The 19,134-nt window shown below is 43.4% G+C and overlaps 1 protein-coding gene across 1 annotated transcript in view; it reads left to right on the top strand.

The window, feature by feature from the left end:
- Positions 1-19,134, top strand: part of LOC108437856 (canalicular multispecific organic anion transporter 1-like) — a 73,919-nt gene that overhangs the window by 49,399 nt on the left and 5,386 nt on the right. The window contains exons 25-30 of the mRNA XM_037533030.1: positions 68-267; positions 1,395-1,521; positions 4,521-4,622; positions 7,319-7,462; positions 10,213-10,371; positions 11,554-11,720. Coding sequence (XP_037388927.1) covers positions 68-267; positions 1,395-1,521; positions 4,521-4,622; positions 7,319-7,462; positions 10,213-10,371; positions 11,554-11,720 — 899 coding nt within the window. The remainder of the gene's footprint in view (positions 1-67; positions 268-1,394; positions 1,522-4,520; positions 4,623-7,318; positions 7,463-10,212; positions 10,372-11,553; positions 11,721-19,134) is intronic.

Below are 19,134 nucleotides of genomic sequence, written 5' to 3'. Positions count from 1 at the left end.
GTGGCCTATTGTCATTTTTGCGTGTGTCCTTAATGCATGTTCTGTTCTACATTCCTCCGTGTTGTAGAGGTTCTACTTGACCACCTCTCGGCAGCTGAGGCGACTGGACTCTGTATCTCGCTCTCCCATCTACTCCCACTTTGGAGAAACAGTCTCGGGCCTCCCGGTCATTCGGGCCTACGGGTACCAGGAGCGCTTCTTGGAGCAGAACACGGTCACCATCGACAACAACCTTAAATGCGTCTGCCAGCTGATTGTCTCCAACAGGTCTGCCGCCCCACATTTTCTCCAAAACTCCGAAAAGTCCTTCATTCAAAAATTGAAAATAATGGATTTCCAACCTGAAATCAAAGTAACTTCTGCCTGCCTCCTGAATGTCATCAGATTTTTGATTTCACCACCAAAATGTTGCACTGTCATGGAATAAACTCCAAGCTAGTTTGGAGACCCTCCCTGATATTCTGTTCACGTTGACTTGAACCACTAACGTTTAGGACAGCAAAATGTTGGGCACCCCTAAACAATATTGATGTTGTGTTGATGTGTAAATAATTCTATAGGCATTTTAAGTGTACAGTGAACACAATTCTGCACATTTTAGTACAAATAAAGTTTACTTAAATCTGAATTTATCGATTTTTGGGAAAGAAAAATTTAAACTAGTCATGTACAAAAGTGGTTTATTGGTTTTCAGTATGTTGAGCCCCAAAAAATAGAAATTGTATACAAGTGTGATTTCTATAGAGGTTGTATTATCTTTTTTTCGACTTTGAAAATCAACATAACAGGGTACTCGACCGGAGATGTTTAGTGGATTTAAAGTAGCAATGGATTTAAGGAAACAGTAGGTTTAAGGTGGCAAAGGAGGAATTGAATTTAAGTGAGCAGTGGATTTGAGGCTAGTAATCGACTTAAGGTATCAGTGCATTCAAGGTAGCAACATATTTAAGGTTGCAGGAGATTTAAGGAGGCTGTGGGTTTAAAGGAAGTGTAGATTTAAGGTAGCGATTAATTTAAGGTGAACAGCTGAGTTTTTAAGCTGAGACTTAAAAACTAAGGCTGTGTCTGAACCTCATACACTGAAGTAGAAGTTTATTCCAAAGCTGGGGGGCTTTGTAAGGGAAGGCTCTCCCCCCGATGTAACTTTATTCATTTTTAGTACTAATAATGAACGAGCACCTTGTGATCTAAGTAGGCGTGATGGTTGATAATATGAGAGGATTTCTCTCAGGTACTAAGGGGCGGGTCTGTTTGCAGCTTTATATGTCAGTAAAATCATTTTGTATTCAATACAGAATTTAACCAGCAGCCACGGGAGGCTTGATCAAGCCTTTAGATGCAGCTGTAGCCACTGTCATTAATTTGCTGCTACTGTCTTCCTGCCTCGTGCACAGGTGGATGGCTATCCGACTGGAATTCCTGGGTAATCTGGTGGTGTTTTTCTCAGCGCTGTTTGCAGTGATCTCTCGGGACTCTTTGGACAGTGGACTTGTAGGCCTTTCCGTCTCCTATGCTTTAAATGTAAGGCTTGATCTGTGGTTACTTAGTCCTGTCAGGACCAAGAACTCTCTTCTGCCCAGGGTCTAGACATATATGAATATCTCTTATATGTTCTATACTCTTGCCCAGATAACTAACTGAGGTCTAACTTCTTCAAAAAGAGTTAAAAGATCAAAAGAATATCAATAGAAAGGAACAAAGAGAACTAAAAAAGTCTTGTGGACGGAAGACGGGATCGCATCCAATGGGCTGTCCATCCAGGGCATGGATTTTCAGGGTCTGCGGCAGTGGAGGGGTTCACTGGGAATCTTGAGAAGCTGAACGAGGTCGGCTTGGATGAAGTTCCCCCCTGCTCCGGAGTCAATCAGGGATGTAACAGTAAGAGAAACATTTTGGCAGAAAACGGTGACTGGGACAAGAAACGATTTGGTGGCCAACCCCTTAGTGGGAACACACACCACATTTCCCGGGGTCGGCGCCTCAACATTTTAAGTGGCAAGATGGTTCCCGGACAACCACCCCTTTTACACAATTCCATATCATCTTAGTCCCCGTTGTATCCAAACCCTGCACTCTTTTTGGCAACCGTTAGGACCAAACGCTCATAATGTTGTACCAGGCTGTTCCATCCCCACAGCATCATCCAATACAGTTCCCTTTTACTAGTTTTCACTTCAGATGTAGTTTATACCGTCATCCAACAATTCCCTTCCTTTCATCCATAATTTGTAGCTACAGTTTGTCCAGTTTCCTTTTTTTTGTGAGTTTAAGAGTTCATTGAGTTCCTCCCCTTTACCTTTAGAAGTGATATCCCAAATGCATGCAGTCTACAGCCTGCTTCCCAATGTTACCTGTGTGGTAATCTCCACATACTCAAGTTAGCTAATATGTTGTATGTATTGTATGTATTGATTATTAATCAGGAATGCATCATCAAATCTTTCTGCCAGTCCCTCGTGGCGAGATCTTGGGATGCATAGTGCTCGGTGGTTTCATCCCTCGGGTCCACATGCAGAGTCAATGACACAGACTTATACTTACATAACGAGTGCATTACAAGTAATGTTTCACTTTTTAATATTAGCCTGTGAAAGACAATATATACTAGCACAGAACGCTCTTCCAGTGCTCGCCAAAGTGCTGGGAGGATTTTAAGTTCGTCTTCAACTACTACGCATCAGGTGGAAAGAAAACAGAGCTGGAAAAGTGGCTGAATAGCGTTAAACCAGCCACAGCTCATGCAGGATTCCATTCGGCGTACCCAGTTTATTATTATGTGCCTTCATGTTGTTTCCGATGCCTGGTGGCAGTATAAATAGTGTCCTGTCTTCGGTTTGGGACTTCAGGCTTCTAAATTGCTGCTGGTCATTCTCTGGTCATTCTCTTCCTCTTTTACGTTCAGCTGTTCCAAGCACACCGGTCTTCCTTCAGCAGGTTCTTCTTAGTATTTGTCCAAAGTAAGAGCTTCATGAGGGCTTTGAGTGAGAGTTGAGTGGTGGTGTAATAGGGTGTGGACTGTAATTTTGCTAGTACAGCATTAAGTTCAGACCAGGACTCAAGCACAGAAACTTTACAAAGTGAAGGGAGTGAAACCGAAACCGAAAGATAAACAGACAACCACTAATTGTATATTACCTCAGCTGATGTTCCTAGTCTCTAGAGTTTATTTAGAATCATAAAGTAAAGAAAAAACATCCAGTGAGTGGCAGTTCTGCGCCAGGTTGATAAGCGAGGTTCAGTGGAGAATGGCCAGACTGGTTCTGAGCTGACAGAAAGGCTACAGTAACTCAGATAACCCCTCTACAATTGTGGCAAATGCAGAAAACCTTGAGGTGGATGGGCTACAACAGCAAGTGGCTGCAGTAGGCACAGGCTCACCGAAACTGGACAGCTTTAGACTGAAAAAACGTAGAATCTCAATTTCTGCTGAGGCACACAGGTGGCAGGGTCACAGTTTGGTGCCAACAGCATGAATCCATGGACCCACCCTCCCTTGTGTCAGCAGTCCTGACTGGTGGAGGTGGTGTAATGGTGTGGGGAATGTAACATTTGAGCCAGTTAATACCTCTCAGTCATCACTTACTTGCTACAGTCTATCTGAGTACGGTTGCTGACCCTGTGCATCTCTTCACCGCCACAACTGACCATCTTCTAATGGCTACTTCCAGCATAATAATGCATCATGTCACAAAGCAAAAGCCACCTCAGATGGGTTTCATTAACTGACAAAAGGGTTCTGTGTTCTGTGGTGGCCTTCCCAGACACCACCTCTGAATCCAGTAGAACACCTTTGGGATGTGGTGGTTTCAATGGAGTCAATCAGGTTTCCAACATCTTGTGGAATCCATGCCATGAAGAATCAAGGCTTGAAGAATTCAAAGCCACCAAAAACCAGGAACCAGCTGTATGTCTGGGGAATTGAAGTTTATTCCTTGCACCCAGGTACCAGATAGTTAGCCAGCCCGTTAAACTGATGACCAAACATGATAATTGATCTACAATCACATTACAGTACTAAAAACATTACATTTACAGCATTTGGCTGACACTCTTATCCAGAGCAACTTACAATTTTATCGTTTTATACAGGTAGGTGAAGGTGGTGTTGGGAGTCTTGCCCAAGGACTCTTATTGGTGTAGTGTAGGGTGTTTACCCAGGTGGGTATTGAACCCCAGTCTATAGCATAGAAGGCAGAGGTGTTACCCACTACACTAACCAACCACATTACACAGCAGTGCATTCCTTCAAGCTGTTTTGAGAGCAAAGGGAGGCCAGTATTAATATGTTGTTCCTAATAAAGTGCTTAGTGAAATGTATATTATTATTATTATTATTAGTAGTAGTAGTAGTAGTATTACAATGGTGCGCAGAAATTGCCCTGTAAGAGATCATCAAAGAGTCGTTTTTTCATTACTTCAGTTTCTCCATTAGAACTGTCCTCTGTTCACCCAGAAAATCAGGTGAAACATGCATACTTGAAGAACTTATGTTCTCTTTTGGTTGCTTTGGTTGCCTGCAGGTCACTCTGATCCTAAACACTCTGGTGAGAATGACTTCTCAGCTGGAGACTCACGTTGTCTCTGTGGAGAGAGTGAAGGAGTACGCGGAGATCCCAAATGAGGTAGACATTTAGATTTCACTTTAATTTAAACCTCAGCTGGTTTACAAATGCCATTTTATTTGAAAGTGAACATTACTGTGGACGCTGCTCTTCAAGGGTTGTAATTGTCCAAGACAAATGACCTTATATTCTACTTCCCTTCAAATGAAACCCTCCACTCTTTGCTTTAGCAAGGTTTAAGAAAGTCTTGCAAAGATCTGGCGATGAAATGCAGCCAAAAACATAAATGTGGACCGTTTCAGACTCCAAAGATCTTCTTCCCAGCTTGAATGAAAGTCAGAAAAAACATGATGCTCATAAAAACCATTAAACAGGATTCCAGGGGGGGGCATGCTCCTGCCTTCATGAGCATCTAGACGCCAGTGGAGCCAGTAGCAGGTTGCTACATAGCTCCACCTTCAGAGGTCAACCTTCTTTGGAGACCTACTGACTCGAGTCCCAGGCATGGTCCCAGCCCCCCATTCACGGCAAATCTTCCCACAGGACACTGTATTTACAATTAACATCTAATACCTGCTTCAGCTTGTCAGGCCTTCATTAAATCAGGTGCTGCTGGTGGAATTCGACAAATGCATTAGCTGAAGTGCAACGAGAAGTCAGGAACCAAAACCTGTCTCCTTCTGACCAATGTATATTGTCGCTGTCCACGAGAAGCAGTCTCTATCAAACGGCAGGGCAGAAAGGCACTGAACTTGCAGGGGGAGGTCACCACTAGCCACTAGTGTCACCCTCAGAGTGAGCACCAACCCAGTCTAAACCCACTCACCAAAAGTCCCATTTACGGGGGTCCTGCACCACCCATAAGCCTCCATGAGCATTTAGAGGCCAGCACAAGCCAGTAGCAGGTTTACATAGCCCCCTTTTCAAAGGTCGGCCGAGCCTGGCGACCTGCTGGCTCTAGTGAAAATCCCAGGGCACATGCACATCCCAGACCCTCCTGTTCATGGCAAAACTTCCCACAGGGTAGTAGTGTTTTTATATGTTCATACAACATCGTAATGATATCGTAGATGTTGATAAAAGGTTAGGCAATGCCTACACATGTGCTCCGTGAGGAAGCCCAGTATTTAGCAGTGGTGGGTGAAGTACACAAATCATATACCCAAGGTAAAATATTCCTCCAGTAAAAGTAGAAGTTCCTCCCTTTAGACCTCCACTTGAGTAAAAGTACTAAAGTATTTGCCTTCAAATGTACTTAAGTATAAAGTAAAAGTACTAAAAGAGGAATTCTGGCTCTGATGTCCTGTTATCATTTTTATAACCAGACTGGCTTCATGAACTCATTTCAGGTGAAAGTCCTCCAGCGTCTCTCTTGGTAAACCAGTCTTTTAATAGAACGTCATTAATTAGTGACGCTGACGTCTATTAAAATGATCAGAAGCACAAAACACTGAAGGTAAACAGTTTCCATCAGGGAGAACCGAGTGGCTCTGAAATCACTTTTTACACACAAGCAAAGTTTCAGTTTCAGATTTATTTACAACTTAGTTCCAAGTTTAAGTTGAATAAAAACTGGCTTTAAACTCAGGATCACAGATGAGCTCCTTTACTATGTTGATCTGTAGGCGTCTGTTCATAAACATAAACCAGCCCAAACTCATTTACTATAAAATGAAATGGTGTTTGTAGAAATTCAGAAAAAAGCCGCGTCAGTCTCGACTGCATATGTGGACATATTTCTATATTGAGCTCTATTTACACAAAGTTAGGTTAGTTCATCATTTATGTTGAACAGACTCTCCCAAAGTTTTACGCTGCTGCGCTGACGTTGAACCGCGTGCTGCACTGGGTCGGTCTGACCAACAGGTCAAAACCAGCTCTAAACAAAGTGACCGCTGGGCCCTGATTGGTGCTCTGGCTTTGCGCTTCTTTCCTTTTGACATGTTACGTTTTTATACACACAGAAACCAAAAGGAACGACAGATTTCTCAAAATGTAGGAGGAAAAAGTCGGATATTAGACTCTGAAATGTAGTGGAGTGAAAGGAAAAAGTCCAGAATGGAGAAACTTCAGTACAGATACACCAAAAATACTAAAGTACAGAAACTAATTACAGTTTTCTTCTGACTGAAATATATTCATCCATCCATTTTCCAAGCCGCTTCTCCGTCAGGGTTGCGGGGCGGGGGGGTTGGGGGGGGGGGGGGCTTTGTGTTGGAGCCTATATAACACGTCCGATTGGCCTGACTTCATGTCTTTGGACTGTGGGAGGAAACCGGAGAACCCGGAGGAACCCCACGCAGACACGGGGAGAACATGCAGACTCCACACAGAGAGGACCCAGGCCCTCCTCGCTGTGAGGCAACGGCGCTACCCACCATGCCGGTTTTCATTTTTCATCTAACAGGCTAAAAATATTGTCACTGTCCCAAGAGAAACAGTGTTCCTGTAGCTAAAAGACACTGACTGCTTGCATTTCTTGGCTGCTTAAGATGTTCACACAGAGCTGCGGGTGCATGTTTACATAAAGCTCCTACAGTCTGTTTGCTTATAACCACGTCCTGGTGTTATTCTTGTAGCTTGATCTAAGTTGAGAGAAGTAACTTTTTTTCTATTTCTTGCTGACATTACTCAGATTTGAAGAGCAGTTCAGAGCCTCACAGTTGTTTCCACACAGACTTTCCTAATGACAGCTTTCAAAGCGCTGACCACTCAAAGAGTCATAAACAGCTTCTTTTGCCATTTGAATTCTTTAGGCTGCATGGATTGCGGAGAAACGCCCTCCAGACGGCTGGCCCTCAGAAGGACGGGTCCGTTTTGAGGACTATAAGGTCCGATACCGGCCGGAGCTGGAGCTGGTCCTGCACGGAATAACCTGCGACATCCGGAGCAATGAAAAGGTCCAGTAGCCCCGTTTCTCAAGTTTCATCCTGCAGACCCACTGTCCTGGACAGTTTCAGGATGGTTCTGGACAGTTTCAGTTTCAGATGGTTCAGTTTGACCACTTGAGCTCAGTAAGGGCTGGTTAATGAAGTAATTGGGTGTGTCCAGTGTTTTGGAGGCAGGGAAGACTCTAAAATGTGCAGGACGTTGGGCCTCGAGGACCAGGGTTAAGAAACACTGCACGAAGGCCGGCAACAACAGTATGGTTCAATCAGGGCTCTGTGCTGTATGATGGTGCCTCAAGCGCCACTCTGCCTCGGTGCGTGATGCGGTGTTATGACACGCAGCTGAGCAGATCATCAGAGGAGGTTAGGCACAGACTCGAGGCAGGGCAGTTGGTTCTGGGGAAAAATGTGACCAGAATTTTTTTTAATAGATAAAAATATGACTCGTTCATGTTTACAACCCATCTGTGTTCGTGGCTTATGGGTCATTATTGCATATTCGTTTCAAGATTTTGAGAATGAACTCGGTTGCGGTTCTAGACTCATTGAGACCAACCGAGTGTGATGCCCCCTGTGCCCCCCCGTCTGGGGTAACTAGAAAGTGTTAGAATTATGGAATCTCAAAAAAGCCTTCAAACAGAGTTAAACAGGCCTTTCTCTGCATCAGGGGTCTCAAAGTACCGGCGTAACTCTTAAGGAACCTTGAAGCACCATCTATTTTAGTAAAGAAATGATTCCGTATAGAACCATGAACGCTCAAAGAACCCTTTGCATGGTTAAGGGTTCTCTGCATCATGAAAGGGCTTGTTGGATTGATAGAAAATGTGCATGAAGGTGCTGTAGAAGGTTCTAAGAATATGCACAATACTAATAGAACCCTTTTGAGAAGAAGGGTCTTCTGTCGTCTGTTGTAAGCTTGACACTGTAACAGGAGAACCCTTTTTGGTGCTACATAGAACACTTTTCAAAAAGGCTGTATATAGAACCAACTACAGCAAATTCTCCATCAATCTGAAGAACGCTTTCAACCCTTGACAATCCTTTAATCATGCAAAGGGTTCTTTAAGTGTTCATGGTTCTATATAGAACTATTTTCTGTACTAAAGAACCCTTGAAGAACCATCTGAAGCTGAAGCTGTAGGATCTCAAAGTACCAGTGAAACATAGTTTCCTAAAAAAAAGGGAACTTCAAGGGTTCTTTATTACAGAAAATGGTTCTATATAGAACCAGGAATGCTCAAAGAACCCTTGACAATGAGTTAATCTATTGTTACAAGCTTGACACCGCAACAACAAAACCCTTTTGGGTGCTATATAGAACCATTTTCGTTCATAGACGTTCTATATACAACACATTTTCCATGAAATTGAAGAACACGTTCACCAAGCACAGAACCCTTTGATCATGTGTTCATGGTTCTATATAGAACCATTTTCTTTACTAAAGAACCCTTGAAGAACCATCTTTTTTAAGAATGTAGCTGAAGCTGTCAGGTCTCAAAGTATCGGTGCAACACGGTTCGCTCTTAAAAAAGCTGGTCCTTCGAGGGTTCCTTAGTTAAGAGTACGGTTCTAGATAGAACCATGAACAATTAAAGAACCCTTTGTATAATAAAAGGATTTTTTTTTGCACCATGAAATGGTTCTTAATTAATGTGCTGTAGACAACTCTTTTGAGTTATATAGTTCCCTAAAGGGTTCTTCTGTTGCTGCCATAACATTAGAACCCTCTTGGGTGTTATATAGAACCCTTTTCAAAAAGGTTCTGTATAGACCTCTCTATGGCACGTTCTCCATCCATCTGAAGAAACATAATCATGCAAATGGTTCTTTAAGTGTTTATGGTTCTCTATAAAGCCATTTCATTACTAAAGAACCCTTGAAGAACCATCATTTTTAAGAATCTAGCTGAAGCTGTCAGGTCTAAGAGTAAAGGTGTAACTTAGTTCAGTCTTAAAAAAGATGGTGCTTCAAGGGTTCTCTAGTGAAGACAGTGGTCCTTCATCATTCAGGAAATCACTATATACATATATAAAATCATTATTAATAAATATTCTATAAATTTAGTTTATTCAAATATTGACACTTTTCTCAGCAAATAAACACAAACTACACAAACAAATAGATTTTGAAAATGTGTCTTGGGTGCTGTGGTCACCCAGAGCGGTCCAGCCTCCACCCTGGGTCTCGGACGTTTTGGTGGCCCGTACAGGGACGGCGAATGTGCGGGGCGGTCAGACACAGAGAACAGAAATAAATTAGCAGTAAAACTTCACTTGGAATTAATTAAGTTAAGTGATGCTTTTTTGATCCCACAGCCGGGGAAATTCCACCTCCGCATTTAACCCATCCATGAAGTGAAACACCACATACACACTAGTGAACACACACACACACACTAGGGGGCAGTGAGCACACTTGCCCGGAGCGGTGGGCAGCCCAATCCGCAGCACCCGGGGAGCAGTTGGGGGTGTCTTGCTCAAGGACACCTCAGTCATGGACTGTCGGCCCTGGGGATCAAACCGGCGACCTTCCGGTCACAGGGCCAGTTCCCTAACCTCCAGCCCACGACTGCCCCCAAATTGATAAGCAACATGTTTTTTCCACATCGTTGGGACTCGGGGCAGGAGGACGGGGCGCTTTCACCCAGTACAGTACATATATGGAATCAGTATTATCGCTGTTTACGTTATTCTTCGAAACATGGCGTGAAATTTCATTACGTTCTGTGAGGGTCCACACTCCTGTCTTTTCCTGTACAGATCGGCATTGTGGGTCGAACCGGAGCAGGAAAGTCCAGCCTGACCAACTGTCTGTTTCGCATCATGGAGGCAGCAGAGGGACGAATCCTCATAGACGGAGTGGACATTGCCAGGCTCGGGCTGCACGACCTCAGGAGCAGACTGACCATCATTCCGCAGGTGGTTCATCTACATTCTACTGTCCTTTGATTCGCTATTGCTCTTTTTAGACGTTGTCGACGTCACTGGTGACGGCGAAGGCCTGGTATGGATCATTCCTTTCAGTCCAGTGAAACTGGACATGGTTCTAAATGTGAGGATAGTAAATCACTTGGTCAGTCGAATTGGATTGAACGTTACTTTACAGAAATAACGCCGTCGGTTACGTCCTTTATTTTTGCCACGTTTTTGTCGTTTCAGTGTAAATATTGTCGCAGTCACGGCAAGTAGAGAAGACGCAGCTTATGCATGAGTTGTTGTGCTTTATTAACCCACCTGTCCTCTTCACCTCCCGCCCTTACTTTAGTGTTCCCGGTCAAAGTTGACCCGTCTGTTTTAACTGCACAAAAACCATTTTCACCTCCATATTTTTATTCAACATTCTCTAGCTGTGAACAACGTCTCAAAGTAGTGTTTAACCTGAATTTATAGAATTAGACATGCAGTGCAAATACAAATAGAGTGAGTGAGTTGAGATGTTCTCTGTCTGATGGATGAATATAGTCTGGATACCCATTCGTTTCCTATGGCGGTCACTTTTGACCGGGAACCCCACAGGATTGTAACGATTGATTGGTTAAACACTCAAAATCCAATGAAAGAGGTGATCGTCACTTTTATATGTTCGAGTGCAGAGCGTGGAGGTTTTAAGTTGTAAATCGGTCAGATTTGACCCGAACACGACAGGAAGGTTAAAAGGCTTTAGTCAGCCACAGAGACGCCGGACGCAAAGGCAACTCCTTGTCCGGTTTGCCTATGTAGTCTAACTTATGTTTGCATTGCGATGACCCTAGAAAACAGCATATTTCAGACATGCTATTCGCTGCTACCTAATGTGGCCTAAATGGAGGATGGGCTCTCTGTTTGAGGCTTGGTTCCTCTTCATGTTCTTCCTCATACTCCTGCCCAGTGTTTCCTTCTCCGTTTGGGTTCTTATCAGTGGTCCTTGCTCATGTTCTTAGGGCATTTCTCCTTTTGTGCCTCAGTTCCTCTCCCTGGATGTTCCTCAGGCTCTGAGGGATTCTTGGTTCTTCTCAGTACTTTCTTTGTGTTTTCTCACCATTTGCCTGCTGCTCGCTCATTAGAATTCTGGACGCAGGTTTATGGCCTGGTAAGGGTTTTATCTTTCAAATCTTTTTCCAGGACCCAGTGCTGTTCTCCGGGACTCTGCGGATGAATCTTGACCCCTTTGAGAAGTACAGTGATGAGGACATTTGGAAAGTCCTGGAACTGGCTCATCTGAAGGACTTTGTGGGGGGTCTGGCAGCAGGACTGCAGCATGAGGTTGCAGAGGGTGGAGAAAATCTCAGGTAGTGCTGTTTACCACTGCACATTGACGCTGAACATGCAAGTCAGGCTTTCTTATGTAGTCAGGAGAGCGTGAGAATGTCTTGCGGTACAGCAGAACACTGATAAAGATGGCATGAATTTCAGTTGAAGGAGGGCAAAAATAAGGGAGGGTGTTGTTGCACATATGGGGGCCACAGTGTGTCCAGGGACAGTCATGGGCTGGTGGTTAGGGAACCAGCCCTGTGGCCATAAAGTTGCCGGTTTGATCCCTGAACTGACAGTATGTGACTGAAGTGCCCAAAACCTAACCCCACAACTGCTACCCAGGCACCGTGGATAGGGCTGCCCACCACTCTGGGCAAGTGTGCTCACTGCCCCCTAGTGTGTGTGCCTAGTAATAAAAAATTAATATACACACTCTGTCCAGCACAGTTTGGTGACTTGCCTGCTCAAACACACCTGATTACACTCATCTGTTACTTGCCAGGTTTAGTGGGTGTGCTTGAGCAGGGGGATCCCAAAGTGTGCTGGACACCAGCCTTCCAGGACTGGACTTAGAGACATAGAAAGGGAGGAAACCACCGCAAGTTTCCTAAATACTTTTCCTAAAAACAGTAAAGTTTCTTTATCAATTAAAGTTTTTTTTTTCTTAGAGCCATTTATGGAAGCAAGAACAGTGTAGGAACCTTTTTAAATCAATCATTCAGTTAATCTTTTACTTTTACTCGGCGCACATTTTCAGCGCAGCCAATTGAAAAGGGACTGAATTAAAGAAAGAAACTGGAGAATTTAAAATTTCTCAGTTTCTCAGAATTAAAAATTTATCCGTTTAAACTAAAGTGAGCAGAACTACATAAACGAGCTAAGTGCAACATTAAACGAGAGACAATTATAGAGAGCAATTAAGATTTCATTAAGAAGGGAACATTAGAATAAACCCACCCAGAAATATTAGCAGAGAAGGGTAAATAATAAATAAATAAGGCAAACCGGATTTTGAAACAGAGAAGTAAAAGGATTGTGAGAAGTAATAAAACAAATAAGACAATTAAGACTCTAATCAGTCAAATAAAATGAAATCAAAGGAAATTGTTGGGGGGGATCTAATTAAGTAAAAAAGAGAAAGGGGGAAAATTGGCTGTCTGAAGGTGGCAAGAGATTAAACATTCAAAACGCAGTGACACAGGAGTCTCCTGTAGTGAATTCCGGCTCGCTGGTGAGCTGCAGCTAATTTTCCCAGTTCATTAAGAACTCTCGGTAATTGACAGGCGGCTCAGTCACTAGATAATTATAAATCCAGTCACAGTCTGATAATTACTGTTATTTATACAGATCATGTCTGTTCATACACCGATCAGGCATCACGTTCTGACCACCTCCTCGTTTCTCCGCTCACTGTCCACTTTATCAGCTCCACTTACTGTATAGCTGCACTCTGTAGTTCTACAGTTACAGACTGTAGTCCATCTGTTTCTCTGATACTCTGTTACCCTGTTCTTCAGCGGTCAGGACCCCCATGGACCCTCACAGAGCAGGTACTGTTTGGGTGGTGGACTATTCTCAGTCCAGCAGCAACCCTGAGGTGTTTAAAACTCCAGCAGCACTGCCGTGTCTGATCCACTCAGACCAGCACAACATACACTAACACACCACCACCACGTCAGTGTTACTGCAGTGCTGAGAATGATCCACCACCCTAATAGTACCTGCTCTGTGAGGGTCCATGGGGGCCCTGACCACTGAACAACAGGCTGGACTACAGTCTTTAACTGTAGAACTGCAAAGTGCACCTATATAGTAAGTGCAGCCGTAAGTAATGCGTTTCAAAGCTCATCGATTGAGTCTGGTGTTTTGATGGGCGCGAGTACATAAACTAAGTGACCATAGTCCTGGATGGACAGTCATTTTGCCAGCGAGACTTTATTTTTTAAGAATGTGCAGGAAGAGACAGTAACAAGTAATGAACAATTAACAGCTCACCAAACAGCAGAAATGGTGTCCTGTTAACTCATCACCTGGACTTTCTTGCTGTTTTCCGGTGTCCTGTTAACTCATCACCTGGACTTTCTTGCTGTTTTCCGGTGTCCTGTTAACTCATCTCCTGGACTTTCTTGCTGTTTTCCGGTGTCCTGTTAACTCATCACCTGGACTTTCTTGCTGTTTTCCGGTGTCCTGTTAACTCATCACCTGGACTTTCTTGCTGTTTTCTGGTGTCCTGTTAACTCATCACCTGGACTTTCTTGCTGTTTTCCGGTGTCCTGTTAACTCATCACCTGGACTTTCTTGCTGTTTTCCGGTGTCCTGTTAACTCATCACCTGGACTTTCTTGCTGTTTTCTAGTGTCCTGTTAACTCATCTCCTGGACTTTCTTGCTGTTTTCCGGTGTCCTGTTAACTCATCACCTGGACTTTCTTGCTGTTTTCTGGTGTCCTGTTAACTCATCACCTGGACTTTCTTGCTGTTTTCCGGTGTCCTGTTAACTCATCACCTGGACTTTCTTGCTGTTTTCCGGTGTCCTGTTAATTCATCACCTGGACTTTCTTGCTGTTTTCCGGTGTCCTGTTAACTCATCACCTGGACTTTCTTGCTGTTTTCCGGTGTCCTGTTAACTCATCACCTGGACTTTCTTGCTGTTTTCCGGGGTCCTGTTAACTCATCACCTGGACTTTCTTGCTGTTTTCCGGTGTCCTGTTAACTCATCACCTGGACTTTCTTGCTGTTTTCCGGTGTCCTGTTAACTCATCACCTGGACTTTCTTGCTGTTTTCCGGTGTCCTGTTAACTCATCTCCTGGACTTTCTTGCTGTTTTCCGGTGTCCTGTTAACTCATCTCCTGGACTTTCTTGCTGTTTTCCGGTGTCCTGTTAACTCATCACCTGGACTTTCTTGCTGTTTTCCGGTGTCCTGTTAACTCATCACCTGGACTTCCTTGCTGTTTTCTGGTGTCCTGTTAACTCATCACCTGGACTTCCTTGCTGTTTTCTGGTGTCCTGTTAACTCATCTCCTGGACTTTCTTGCTGTTTTCCGGTGTCCTGTTAACTCATCACCTGGACTTTCTTGCTGTTTTCCGGTGTCCTGTTAACTCATCACCTGGACTTTCTTGCTGTTTTCTAGTGTCCTGTTAACTCATCACCTGGACTTTCTTGCTGTTTTCTGGTGTCCTGTTAACTCATCACCTGGACTTTCTTGCTGTTTTCTGGTGTCCTGTTAACTCATCACCTGGACTTTCTTGCTGTTTTCCGGTGTCCTGTTAACTCATCACCTGGACTTTCTTGCTGTTTTCCGGTGTCCTGTTAACTCATCACCTGGACTTTCTTGCTGTTTTCCGGTGTCCTGTTAACTCATCACCTGGACTTTCTTGCTGTTTTCTGGTGTCCTGTTAACTCATCACCTGGACTTTCTTGCTGTTTTCTAGTGTCCTGTTAACTCGTCTCCTGGACTTTCTTGCTGTTTTCTGGTGTCCTGTTAACTCATCACCTGGACTTTCTTGCTGTTTTCTGGTGTCCTGTTAACTCATCACCTGGACTTTCTTGCTGTTTTCTGGTGTCCTGTTAACTCATCTCCTGGACTTTCTTGCTGTTTTCCGGTGTCCTGTTAACTCATCACCTGGACTTTCTTGCTGTTTTCCGGTGTCCTGTTAACTCATCACCTGGACTTCCTTGCTGTTTTCTGGTGTCCTGTTAACTCATCACCTGGACTTTCTTGCTGTTTTCTGGTGTCCTGTTAACTCATCACCTGGACTTCCTTGCTGTTTTCTGGTGTCCTGTTAACTCATCACCTGGACTTCCTTGCTGTTTTCTGGTGTCCTGTTAACTCATCACCTGGACATTCTTGCTGTTTTCTGGTGTCCTGTTAACTCATCACCTGGACTTCCTTGCTATTTTCTGGTGTCCTGTTAACTCATCACCTGGACATTCTTGCTGTTTTCTGGTGACCATTTGTTTGGCTTGTCAGTCAGTGTCCTGGATGCAAGTAATGGTGGGATTGACCAGGTTTTATTGTTTAATCCTGAAAAAAGGCTGTTTCTGCAGATCCTCATGTTAAAATATGCCTTGAAAGATGTTTCCCGTTTTCATGGCTCCTGAGTGGAGCAACCGTCTAAGCGTCTGCCCCATCATCAGATCATGAGTCCAATCCTTGGTGATACAGTCAATCTTGGCCAGGAGTCCAAGAAAGCACAATTGGCCACAGGCAGGATGGCCCCTCGTCCCTCAGTACTATGCTAGCCAGCACAGGCGTCTGTTAACTGATGTAACAGAACAGGCGGTTAGTGTTCTCCTCCAAGCGTGTTGAGCTGTGCCATGATGTTGCTTTAGCGGCAGTTCAAAAAGATGCGGTGGCACTTCACAGGTCTCGGAGGAAGCCTGTGCTAGCTTTCATGTGAGTCCTAACTAGTGGGTGGAATTGGATACGACTAAATTTGGGAGAGAATTATGGAAAAAAAAGTTTCCATTCATAGGTTATTATACTCAGCCAATAAATGCTTTAATCTAATTCACTTCTGGCTTTAGAAATACCAAAAACACTCAGATTCTGCATGAGGCCATTAACGTTGTTGACTGATTTGTTTATGCAAATGAATCAATATCTCTCTCCAGCCTCAGCTTCCTCCATTCAGTTAACCTGCCAATTATCATATTTAAACTTAAACACAGTAGATAACATTTCTATGAAGAACAGGGAACAAGACCTGGCTCTTTGAATGTTTACAAACATCACCTAATTGGCTCACAAGCTAAAAGGTACAGACGTTTTCTAAAAACTAAACAAAATCAGACTTTCAGATTTTCATCAAGGCAGAGACTACAAAGAACCAACCCTGCTCTTGGAGATCTACTAACCTGCTAACCCTGCTAATCTAATACGATGTCTGCTGCTTAATCACCACTAAAGCCGTAGGTGATTTGATAATGTGAGTGTCTGAAAGATGTTTGATCCCATAATTCGGAAATATGCATATATAATATATCTATAAATTACATTTTTAAATAACAAACAAACAGTTTCTACTGATTAGTTAAAAGGTTCACTTTGTTCACCAGGCCTACTTTGAAAAGTGTGCCATGTCTACGGTTCAAAATTTAGCCAACGATAAAATAAATGAGCCATTCCTGACATTTAATTAAAAAACTTGGATGTTTAGGTTTGTGTATTTGGTTGATGCTGATTCCCATAACAGGTACCAACCGACCCCATGTTGGGGCTGGTCGGCACAAGTGCATACATTTAGCCATGACCGATTTCCAGGATAAATTTACCACATTGAAAGTGTCTGTTTATAATTTGCTTTTTAACTAAGATGTTCAGCTTCCAGTTGCTGCTAGCTGGGCTATCCTAGTGCAGTGGTTTCCAACCTGTGGGCTGCCAATTTACTACTAGTACGTTAAAATATATTTATAAAAAAAAAAAAACAAGATTGAGGCTAAGCACCTGCAAGTGAAACAGCCACCATATGTCAGACTATATAGCTATAGCAGCAAGTATAAACTGAAACAAACAGCAGTGAGTTTCAAGCCTTATCAGGTGACAACAAAAAACAAAGACACAGGCAGAATGTCTTGAGTTGACAAAGATCTTCTCATAAAATTGGCAAACTGACACTGAGTGGACTGTCGTCTGAAAACACTGCACAAATCAGTGGAGTTTGGTGCACAAAGGCCTTTAGACTTCATCTGTCTGAGAGCAGAAATGAGTGACTACCACTGTGAACACTGTTTAATTTTTAAATAAAGCTCTGAGGCCAAACAGATTGTGCCATCAGTCGGAGGCTAAACAAGTGTGCATCTAAACCTTAACTGAGCCAGACCTCCTTTCACAAAGGTGATTTCTTCAGCGTGCCATCCAGCACTCGGTAGCTGCCAAACAACATCAGCTCACTCATTAGTTTGAGAAATGGCAGGTAACGGGAACTGTTGAAGTGAAGGCAGAATCTGGAAGAAGTGCTTTCATGCTGGCCAGAAAGGCAAAGCAAAACCCCCACATGACAGCAAAACCTCCCTGCAGGAGGATTGAACTAAAACAGGAGAGGTGGGGCAGCGTTCTGTATGGTCTGTATGGAAAAGTCTTGAGCTGGGAACCTTGCCAGTGACCTCATAACGAATGTCCGCAGATCAGTAGAAGCTGAGATGAAGTCAAATTAAGCTAATCACTAAAGGTTTGGTTGAGTGGGAAAAAAAACAGCAGCATTTGATGAAAAGAACACCTTGCCCGGTGTCAAACACGAGGGTGAATCTTGTTTAAAGGCTTTCGGACTTCGTCTTGTCAAGAACAGAACATGAGCAACTACCACTCTGAACGCTCAGAGGTCTTTTTGAATAAAGATTTAAAGCCATGTAAATTGGGCCATGGAGGCTAAGCATGCATGCATCTCAACCTGACCTGAGCCAGACCTCCTTTCAGAACTTTCATGCACGTCATTCACAGTATTACAGCAGCAGCAGAGTAACAGGAGTAAGACACTCAGTAATAGAAACAGTATAAACCTTATCAACATTATAAATAATAAAAATGAAAGCTAAATCTCGACTATTTACAGGAAAATAAGGATAATAATAAAATAAAATCAAATAAAATAAGAGTTGCATAGAAATCTGTATTGCACTTATTAAGACTTATTTCTGAGTAGATCCAGCTGAATTACCACCCTTAATTGCGAAGCATGTAAACACCATAATCCACTTACGGCACCTGAAAGAGGTTTGCCCATGCATGAATTTGCAGCATGTCGCGCGAGGTGTCGTTTAAATGGCCTTACATTCGGCGGTTGTTATTGACATGCGATCTGGCAAGGATTAGAGGCGATCGTCCGAGGCAGAGCACACTGCAGTAGCACAGAGTCAGAAAAACAACTGATTAATGCCCAGTGCAACAGTTCAGTCATTTCTCAGAGCAAATCAGCAGCGGATATGAATTCAGAGCATGACGGCACGCAAATGATGTGATGAAAAGGTGTCCGTGTATTTGCTTCTGCGTTTCGGAAAGGAGTTTAATACATCTGTTTACAAGCAATTAGCCTGCGCAGTGCACTTTCCTGAAAGACGGGGCTGCTTCGTACAAAGGAGGCATGTTCAGAGGATGAAACCAGCTAAACGTCCTGTGAGCTGTACTGAGCTTTGTGTGGAGTTGTGTGCAAATATATGAAGATTACATGGTCAAATCACATATGTTGCTGAATTTGTAGTAACATATGTTAAACGATGCTTCTTCTACAGGGAGCAAACGTAAATACGACAGGTTTGTGTTTCGGTTGGCTCGGTTTACCATGTTGGGAAAAAAAAGCGTAAAATCTAAAATGCACAGTTACGCATGAGAGAGCTTCAGATGTAGCCTTGACATCATTAACGTTAGCTGGGCGAGCACAACACCACCTACATAGATAGATAGATAGATAGATAGATAGATAGATAGACAGATAGATAGATAGATAGATAGATA

The sequence above is a fragment of the Pygocentrus nattereri genome, chromosome 22 (genome assembly GCF_015220715.1).
Source record: "Pygocentrus nattereri isolate fPygNat1 chromosome 22, fPygNat1.pri, whole genome shotgun sequence".
NCBI lineage: Eukaryota > Metazoa > Chordata > Actinopteri > Characiformes > Serrasalmidae > Pygocentrus > Pygocentrus nattereri.
This window is presented reverse-complemented; position numbering and strand designations above follow the sequence as displayed.